General features: G+C 38.6%; 1 protein-coding gene across 2 annotated transcripts; it reads left to right on the top strand.

The window, feature by feature from the left end:
• Positions 1–1,277: 1,277 nt before the first annotated feature.
• Positions 1,278–10,408, top strand: gprc6a (G protein-coupled receptor, class C, group 6, member A). 2 transcript variants are annotated; one of them, XM_040017603.1, is made up of 7 exons: positions 1,278–1,741; positions 2,945–3,111; positions 3,374–3,483; positions 3,798–4,547; positions 6,188–6,403; positions 7,121–7,247; positions 7,421–10,408. In XM_040017603.1, the coding sequence occupies exons 1-7, from the start codon at positions 1,620–1,622 to the stop codon at positions 8,575–8,577; spliced, it is 2,649 nt and encodes an 882-aa protein (XP_039873537.1). In that variant the 5' UTR covers positions 1,278–1,619; the 3' UTR covers positions 8,578–10,408. The 2 variants fall into 2 exon arrangements, with proteins under 2 accessions (XP_039873537.1, XP_039873536.1); XM_040017602.1 differs by lacking the exon at positions 1,278–1,741 and adding an exon at positions 2,530–2,858.
• Positions 10,409–10,489: the final 81 nt, after the last annotated feature.

Raw genomic sequence — 10,489 nt, 5'->3', positions numbered from 1 at the left:
GCGGTCACCACAGCAAGTAGCTCCACGTGCGTGATTTGGCAGATTTTTTTTTTTTACATCAGATGACTTTTGTGACACGACTTCTGTCAGATGCTCCATGTTCCAGTTTTCATGTTGACATGGTGATTTAAATAAGTAAAGCAGTGCCTTTTAACAGTGAAATCATATGTAATAAAAATAATAAATCTGACTTTCCTTCTTCCATTTTGTACTTTGCACTTGGATTTAGTTATCAGAAAAAAACTTGTAATTGTTAAATTGTCAGAATCAATCAAGAGACATGTAGTGAAACTGACATTCAGTGCACGGGATAGATGCAAGAATGTTACTTATAACCTGATACTTCTGTTTAACTTCCTCTTTCATATGTGTGACAGTAGCACAAGATTGCTCCTTAACCCATTAAAAAAAAATGAACTTTGATCTTCGAGAATTTTATCTCTTCTTCATTAGGACCACTTGTTCAACTGCTTGTTAAGAGAAATATCTAATCAGCCAATCACATTGCAGCATCTCAGAGCATTTAGGCAAGTAGGCATGGTTAAGATGGCCGAGCAACAAAATGGGAATGAAATGGCATAATTGTTGGTGCCAGATGGGATGGTTTGAGTATTTCGAAACTACTGATTTACTGGGAATTTACCACACAACTATCTCTAGTGTTTATAGAGTATGGTCTGAAACAGAGAAAATATCCAGTGAGCAACAGTTCTCTGGCTTTTTGATGTAAGAGGAGAATGACTCTCTCCACTCATAGGAAGGGAACACTAACTCAAATAGCCACTTGTTACAATTGAGGTATGCAGAAGAGCATCTCTAAATGTTCAACACATTGAACCACTGAACAAATAAGCTATATGAGCAGAAAACCACACCATGGCTCAGTTTTCTCCTTTTCGCTGTCAGCTAGGAGGAGAAAACTGAGGTTACAATTCACACAGGCTCACCAAAACTGATGAAGATTGGGAAAACGTTGCCTGGTCTGATGAGTCTCTATTTCTACTGTAACATGCAAGTGATAGGATCACAATTTGGTGTGAACAACATGAAAAAACAGCTCCATCGGGCCGCTGCTCCTGCTGGTATTATAATGTGTAGATGATATTTTCTCTTGCACATTTTGGGCCCTTTGGTACCAATTGAGGATCATTAAAAACCACAGACTACTTGAGTATTATACCTGACCATGTCCATTAATTTATGATCATCTTCTGACTACTTTCAGCAGGATAAAGCACCATATCAGAAACCTTAAACTTTGTCAGACTGGTTCACTGTACTTAACAAAGAGTGCTTTGTACTCAAATGGCATCCAAGGTCAAGAGATTTCAATCTAAAGTGGAACAGGAAATTCACATCATGATATTTTACAAACAAAGCTGCAGCAACTGTGTGATGATTACTCATTTTAATGGGGCGGCATGATGGTTAGCACCATTGGCTCACAGTAGAAAAGTCCACTGTTAAAATCCAGGCCGGGGACTTTCTGTGTGGAATCTGTGCTTGAGTTGTCCCTCAGTACTCATGCTTCCTCTCACAATCCAAACATGCATAGGGTGGTCCATAGGTGTGAATGTGAGCATGAACATTTGTCTGCCTTTCTTTGTTAGCTCTCCAACATGATCGGCAGCCTGTACAGGTTTCACCCAACCTCTTCCCCTGTGGCATCTGGGACTGGCTCTGGCTCAAGTGTCCCTGAATTGTGTACATGGAAGAAAATGGATGGACAGCACTTTTATGTGTAAATACACACTTTTAAATCCTCAAAGCAACTGCTAACAGCAGCATTGATGTGAATGTAGTTAAGTAAAAGTATTAGATGTAGTGGAGTATCAAAAAGCACATAAATCTATAAATTAAGCTTAAACGAACTTAGATACTTTCTATGCTTGGATATTTTGTAGCCTTATTTATTTTTAGTAGCACATTTTCACTTGTATTAATATGATGCTATTTTTTTTTTTTTTACATATTCTTCTTGTGTTCTTTTGTAACAGAACAATTTGGGGTTTTGTTGAGGCAATAAAATCAGAAAAGTAGCCAAGGGAGACCAGGAAATGCATGCAGTACAGAGGTGTGTGCAACAAATCTTGTTTAACCTGATTAAAGATCACAGTCAAAGTCACAAACAAGTGTTACAGATAAGACATAAGTTAAGAATTTGGCACCAGAGCCCTCTTACTTCTTTTTCTTACTTTAGCATCTATAGAATTATTTTTAAGCCTATTGGGGAAATACCTAGCATTGTCTTGCCAAGTATAGTAGGATAGTATGTCAGTATTATATAACAGCACTGCCAACAGATTGGTTTACTGAACTGTAAGCCAAATTATCTTTATACACAGTGGATATGAGTAATGTCAATACAACACCTGTCCAAATACTTCTTATCTTTTTTTTTTAAACCACACTGAAACTTATCAGAATAATTACCTGGAAGTAGCGATAACATTTTCACATTCCATGTCTTGAAGTGACATCAAACCCCATGTGACCATAAAAAGCCCCCCCCCCCCCAAAAAAAAAAAAAAAGATAAGCAGTATTTCAAGTTAAAGAGGTTTATCCACAGCTCTGTCTTCTGCAAACACACTGAAGGGATACACACAAGTGATTTTTCAGAGCACGTTTTCGGAGATTATTCGAAGAAGATTTCTACTAACAAGATGGACAGCTGGAGGAAGATGAAACATTCTTTCAGCTTCTGCATCTTTTTTGTAGTTTTATCACACCATGGTACCAAATCCTTCGAACAGGCCACAGCAGAAGGCGACATCATTATTGGAGGATTGTTTCCGATTCACGAAAGCGTTAATGTCACTGTGAATTATGATGGCAGTGAAAACCAGATATGTGACAGGTGCTGTTACTCTTTAGCAATGAGTGTCAAAGTGTGTATTAAATTAGGGTATATTTGTATATAACATATCTGATTGTGCCATGCAGGTTTAGCACGGCTAACCTGGTCCAGTCTCTGATAATGGTGCAGGCGCTGGAGGAGATAAATCAGAAGCAAGAGTTGGGGAACCTCACCTTGGGATATCTTATACTTGACTCCTGTGGTGACGTTACTACCTCCCTGAGAAAAATCCCGTCCTTTATGAGGGGAAACTGTGAGTACTCTGAGGGGGAAAAAAGTGAAAAATATGAGAATTTTCTGGCTAGTCGGTTTGATTAATTCCTTTGTCTTAATTGTAGTTTCGTAAAAGTAATATTATGTACATGCTGAAAAGCTACACTTAGTCAAATTTACACCTAAATAAAGATTTTTGCCCACAGTTTAGGTAAATGTAAATGTAATTGTTTGTAATCCTACTGTCTTAATATAAGTTAATGTAAATGCCAGTAATTGTGTCACTGAATACATTTTTGCAGGTAACACTAGTGCACAGCAGTCTTCCCCTGTCCTTGCTGTCATTGGTGGTTACTACTCAGAGATAGCCATAGCAGTTACAAGGCTACTCAACCTGGAATATATACCCGAGGTATGACTGACTATTTGGATCTATTATGATTATGATGATGATGATGATTAGTAGTAGTAGTAGTAGTTATTACTGAATGTAAAGTCTATTATTCAAACAGCAGCAGCTATTATTCAGAGAATGGATGAAATGACCTGATATACCTTTCCATTCTGTACTCAGCTAACAAGCTGTGATAATACAGTGCTTAATTTTTTCAAACTTATTGTAAAACATAACCATAAATATCCTTGCACTGTAAAAGAATGAATGCAGGCAGAATATGAAAAGCATGTTTCACTTGTCCAAACAATGTTTTGTGATTATTTCCACAGATAAGTTATGGTGCAACCTCTGGCCTTCTAAGTGATAAAACCCGTTTTCCAAGCTTTATGAGGACTGTACCACAAGATAATCACCAAGCTCGTGCCATCTCCGAGATTCTTGATAATAATGGATGGACTTGGGTCGGTGTGCTGACAACCGATGGTGAATATGCTCGCTATATAACTGAGCGGCTCTGGTACTATACAAACCAAAAAGGCATCTGCTTCGCCTTCACCTCTGTTCTTCCAGATAATTTAAATGATTATTTGCTGGGAAAGAGCATTGAGTCTACAGTCAAAACCATCATAGATAATGAAAACGTCAGTGTCATTGTGTCCTTCGCGAAACCTGACCATATGATGTATATTTTTCAAAAACTTCTCAATGATCCACAAGGAACAAGGAGAATTTGGTTGGCCAGTGATATTTGGTCACAATCACCTGAAATACTGAATACAAAAAAACATACTTTGAGTGACATAGGAACAATCATTGGGATCACTTTTAAATCTGGAAACACAACCAAGTTGAAGCGATATCTCGATGACCTTGATGAAAATCCAAGCCACCACAACAACAACCCATTCTTGTCTACATTTTTAAAGCAGCATGGGTCGACTTCATCAGAGAAGTTAAAGACTATGATATATCCATCTGCTGTGTTCAGTATAGAACTGGCGGTTAAAGCAATAGCTCAGGCTGTTGAAGACCTCTGCACTGACAGAGACTGCAAGACAAAACGCCCATCCCCATTGGAGGTAAATGCACACACACTCTCTCTCTCTCTCTCTCTCTCTCTCTCTCTCTCTCTCTCTCTCTCTACATATATATATATATATATATATATATATACATACATATGACAGAGATCTCAGATCTCAAAACCAACCAGCTTATCTACACCATGGCAGCAGTGACCACTGAGATGCTTGCTACAAGATGGGTGGAAGATGAACAGCACAAGCAGCAGTACCCTCCATGGAGAAGGAGGCTAGAGGCCAAGATGCAGGACTGCAGAAAGGTGATAATGAAGAAAGGGGTGCCTAAAATTGCAGCAAGCTGTGCATACCCGAGGCCTTAAAAACTTAAAGGCGAAGACTCACAGCCTTGTCAATAAAGCAAATGGAAGGCCACAACCCAAAAAAGGCTCAGTGGCTAGTTGATTTAAGAGCAAACCACATCTCCCTGAACAGGATCCAGTGACCATCACAGATGCAGACATCTAAAAAAAAGGGTCCCTAGTATGAAGAGTTGAACAGCACCAGGGCCTGACATGATTCATGCCTACTGGCTAAAGAAGCTGACTGCACTTCACGAGCATCTGGCAGCATAAATGAACCAGCTGCCAATGGACGAGAGACACCTGGAATGGCTAAACAAAGGCTTGGACAGTAGAAGGGACCTGTCCCATGCAACTACCAGCCAATAAGACAAGACCATACTCACCAAGCTGTGCACTGCCTGGATGCCATGCCATGGATCCTGAAAAGTCTGGATTAAGAACTGATGAAGTAAGACCTTCATCAGGAATACAATGTGGATGGGGGAAACAACACTAGAGAGCAACTTCAAGCCAATAGCACAAGTTTTCATCAAGTCTCCACTGCTGTTCTGCATGGGCCTGAACCCCCTCAGTGAGATCATTAAAAAGACTGGCTATGGATTCCGACTATGGAATGGAGTAGTCAATAGCCACCTCTTCTACATGGATAACATCAAGCTGTATGCCAGTAGTGAACGAGACATCAGTTCACTGATCCACACCACTTGATCTACAGCAATAATATCAACGAAGCTTTAGGAGATATAGCTCCTCTCTCAGCTGGGCCAGTGACCTCCACACTGGGTGAGTGGCTTTGGCAGATTCCAGGAACAACATCTGAGATCTCTGTCCAGAGAAATGCAGTCCTAGAAACAGCAAAGATATTGCACAGAAACCTCAAGAACCCTAAAGCTCCCTCTACAGAACTCTCAAGCTGGAGCTTCAAGAAAAAAAAAGATTGCAGGAGAAATGGGGTATATATAGTAGTTCTACCAGCCTTCACTCCCCATGTGTATCAGTCAGCCTTGGCCACTCATGATCCTGTCACTGGTTCTATTGTTGGACTACTTTTGATAGATACTGACTACTGCAGACCACGAAAAACCCACAAGAGCTGACGTTTTGGAGATTTTCTGACCCAATCGGTTAGCCAATTTTTCTTGCTTTTAATACATCAACTTTGAGGACAAAATATTCACATGCTCCCTAATACATTCCACCCACTAATAGGTCCTATGATGAAAAGACATGTCTCTGGTCATAATGTTGTACCTAATCTGTGTGTATGATGTTTTGTCCTGTCCACTTTAGATACATTATTTTTAATCAATATTTTCACACACACTGCAATTTCAGTTACGAGGGGCCCTATGGAAGGCAAAGTTCCACATGGATGGGAAAAACTATTCATTTGATCCCCATGGTGACCTCAACACTGAATACGATATCGTCCTATGGAAGCAGACTTCAGAGTCTCTAGACGTAAATGACATTGTAGCTCGCTACAGTATATTGCAAAATAGCCTGACGTTCATCTCGCAGGAAACAAAACATGCTTTCTACATTTACATTGTAAGTAATAACTTGCCCTCCACTGTCAAATTGTTTTATTCTTCTTCCATTCATTCATTTTTTTTTATTTTTAGATATTCACATTATCTACAGTCAGTGTTGGCAGGATTAATATATTGTTGGACTCATTGGTGGTTCATTCATAAGCCATGTTGAATTGATATTTAAAAAAAATATTTAAGATGTGTAGAAGATGAATCTTACCAATTCTGGTGATTCACTAAATGTTACTCTAATGCTATGCTGATATTGATATTTCATATTTAAAGAAATCACTGTTGATTACCATGTTATTTGATACAGACTTTGGGTTAAATTATTAACTCTTGCACTGTCAAAGGTCACAATTTGTCTCTCTACTGATTTTGTGAATGAAATTAAAGGCAATCTGATCATACTTAGTTGTGCTAATATTGGCATACTAAAATGATAACCTAAGTATTTGAAAATTACCATTATCATCAGGAAGAACATAGGTTTGTTTTATTTGTCATATATTTATCAATGTCAATACTCAATTTAAGGAGTTTTTCTTGAAAACTGAATGACTGTGTGTACTGGATTAGCTCCTCAGTTTCTTTTTTACTTTCCTTCCTTCTTTTTTTCTTGTTCTTGTGTTGTTTAAGAAGCAGTTAGCATATAAAAACTTGTGTGTTAGAATAAAGAGAGTACACTATACAGACTGTAAAAAATAATCATGATTCTTTCTTCTCTCAGGGAAACGTGACTTCCAGGTGCACAGACAGCTGTCAGCCTGGCTACAGTAAGACTTCAGTTTCGGGCCAGCCTCGTTGCTGCTATCAGTGTGAACCCTGTGCTGAGAACACCTTTTCCAATACCACTGGTATGTATTATAAAAAAAACCAGTAAACTCCATTTGTATCAGTTAACTGTAAAATTACATAAAAGCCAAAATAAGTGTTTTAAAATGCTTATATTGCAGTCTATTGCATTGACAGTTCAAGGAGCTTGAATCCAACTTACATATTCTAATGATCTTATTTTCTTTCTTTTCAGATTCGGAGAAGTGTAATCCTTGTGAAAAAAACTATTACTCCCTAAAAGGCAGTTCAAAGTGTTTGCCAAGAAAAATAGATTTTCTGAAATGGGGTGATGTATATCTTATTGTGCTGCTGTCTTTTACTTCTTTAGGAGCAGTGCTTACCATTGTTGTTGGGATCATCTTCCTTGCACACTGGAATACCCCTGTTGTGCGCTCATCTGTTGGCCCAATCAGCATCATTCTCCTCCTCTCCCTTATGATCACATTTACTAGTGTTATATTATTTGGTGGTCCACCCAATAGCTATCAGTGTCAAGCACGGCAGGTGGTGTTTGGCTTGAGTTTTACCTTGTGTGTCTCCTGCATCATGGTCAAGTCCTTTAAGATCGTCTTAGCCTTTGAGTTTGACCCGGTCATTCAAAGTGTGCTGAAGAAGCTCTACAAGCCTTACCTCATTATTGCAGTCTGCATGGCAGGTCAAGTGGTTATCGTTACAACGTGGCTTATACACAGTCCTCCAACTGCTGACTCAGAGATCACACAGAACAACATGAAACTGATGTTTTGTAATGAGAAATTAATTCCTGCATTTGGAGCCATGTTAGTCTATATTGGCCTTTTGGCTCTCATCTGCTTTGGTGTTGCTTTTAAGGGACGAAAGTTGCCTGACTGTTACAATGATGCAAAGTTCATCACTTTTGCAATGCTCATTTACTTCATCTCCTGGATCATGTTTGGTCCAGTCTATGCCAATGTCACAGGCAAGTACATTCCAGCAGTGGAGATGGTTGTTATCCTCATCTCAGCCTACGGCATCTTGTTTTGTCAGTTCTTCACAAAGTGCTACATTATTCTGTGTAAGAAGGAAGCAAACACAGAGAAATCATTCCGCCGGGATATTAGGAATTATTCCATGGATCACAAAGGCAGTGAGGATGAGCTGTCATCTAAGGGAATTCAAAACCCTACTTTATCTTTATCTTTGGAGTCATTCCCAAATTCCCAATTTTCAGACTCAATCACTGATTGGAGTTCCACCAGGCAGCCTAGTGATTCCTCAAACTCTCTCTCCCCAGTCTCGAACCCACAGCAAAACATACTTCAGAACAACCTAAATTCCTCTAACACCCTAAAGAGAATTTCAAGCTTGCCAACATCACTAATAAAATAATTCACAATTATTAAGAAGGCAACATAATGTTTAGAATTGCAGCACAAAGTGGAATAAATATGAAAGTCTGTGCAGGACTGCCACTAACATTTTAAGTAATAGATAAGCACATTATTTTCTGATTCATTCAATTAGTTTGTGTCTTAAAATATGTAATTTCCAACAAATTGTAATGTGTTTGGTCCACACTGTTGATGTAAAAATCCCCAAAACTGATAATATTTAGTTGATTTCAACAATTTTAGGAATTGACAGCATTCTGCATCTTTAAGTAGATGGATTGACTGGTTCGCAGGAGGATGCTTGCAAAGCCACTACAGACTGTTTATCCATTCATCCATTCTCTTCTGCTTATCCTCATCAGGGCCGCGGGGTGTGCTATTACAGGGTACACCCCGTACAGGTCACCACCCAGATGCAGTGCTAACACATAGAAACAACCACTCACATTCGCACCTGTGGACAAATTTAGATTCACCAGTCGGGCTTGCTCAGAGTGGTATGGCTGTAAGCTTGCAGACTGTTTGGTATTCTTCAAATCATCATTATCTTGCAGATTTATTGTTCTATTATTCTGGAATCACTGACTCGTTGAGTCAGGGTTAAAGGTCAAAAGAATACGACACAATAAATATAAAGAAAACTTTTTAAAATGTAAAACATTTGAAAACTTGTAAGCATCTTTCTGCAATTCTGTAGGGCATATTTGTTGGTGGTGCCTTTTAACATTATGTTGATGATTTACTGACACAGATTTGTTACATATTTGAATTTGATCATGTATTCTGTTATATTTTTGTATCTAAAGGCTTAGTGACTATATATAAGAAATACACATATACACTCACCAGCCATTTCATTAGTTCATCAGTTAACTCTTTTCCGGACAGTGTTGGGAACCCTTTTGGCTAACCATAGAGATGGTTGAGTGGGAAACCTGTTGGATTAGCAGTTTTTGAAATACTCAGATAAACAACCATGTCATGTTCAACGTAATTTAAATAATCTTTCTACCCCATTCTGATACTTGCTTTGAACTTCAGCAGGTCATCTTGACCATGTTTACATGCCTAAATGCCTAGAGTTGGTGAAAAATGATTGGCTGATCAGATGTTTGCATTAACAAGTAGTTGAACAGGTGTACCTTATAAAATGGCCTGTGGGTGTATATGTAAGAGAATAACTTTTAGAAATTTTTTTTATCATCTGTTTGTATTCAGTGTATTCGGTTCTTAAAGAGTACTTCAATTCCTTGTAATTGTTCATTCTTTCAGTGTTTCAGCCAAATCCTGAACTTCAACAGGTAACAAACTGATGAGCAGGCAGCATCCATTTCTATGTGTTCATGTTGCTACAGTAGAATCACTGTGGTGATTGGTTTAAAATGTCTCTTTGTGCTGGTTTTCATTTTCGCTCTGTGTTTTCAACTTGTGTTCATACCTAAATCCTTACTACTAATCCTCATTAGGATCAGGATTTGTGTTGGTGTGTGGGACTTTAGTCTCAGGTGTATATTGTTAAATGGTAACTATGAGACAATGCATTGCAGATAATGACCAATGGAGACCGGGAACACCCCACAAGAGCTTCAGTTCTGGAGATGCTCTTACCCAGTCGTCAAACTATCATAATTTGGTCCTTCTCAAACAAGCTCAAATCTTAGGCTTGACAAAATGTTCACTTGCTCCATAATATATCTAACCCACTAACAGATGCTGTAATGAAGAAACAATCCAATGTTATTCACTTCACCTGTCAGTGGTCATAATGTTATACCTGATATGTGTATGTTTGTTCTTTCTTGAATCAATTAAAAGGAGAGTTTGCCAGACGTAGAGTTTATATTCCTAAAACCCTGCCCCTACTATCTGCCGCGGGAATTCTCAGCTGTGTTTTTGGCTATTGTTTACAT

This window comes from Simochromis diagramma, unplaced genomic scaffold (genome assembly GCF_900408965.1).
Source record: "Simochromis diagramma unplaced genomic scaffold, fSimDia1.1 OVJJ01000802.1, whole genome shotgun sequence".
Lineage (NCBI taxonomy): Eukaryota > Metazoa > Chordata > Actinopteri > Cichliformes > Cichlidae > Simochromis > Simochromis diagramma.
This window is presented reverse-complemented; position numbering and strand designations above follow the sequence as displayed.

Excerpts from the sequence above, each read along its gene's own strand:
- gprc6a (XM_040017602.1), top strand. The coding sequence starts at position 2,665 with ATGGACAGCTGGAGGAAGATGAAACATTCTTTCAGCTTCTGCATCTTT. Across the intron at positions 2,859-2,944 it reads GAAAACCAGATATGTGACAG|GTTTAGCACGGCTAACCTGG; the intron begins GTGCTGTTACTC and ends TGTGCCATGCAG. Across the intron at positions 7,248-7,420 it reads CACCTTTTCCAATACCACTG|ATTCGGAGAAGTGTAATCCT; the intron begins GTATGTATTATA and ends CTTTCTTTTCAG.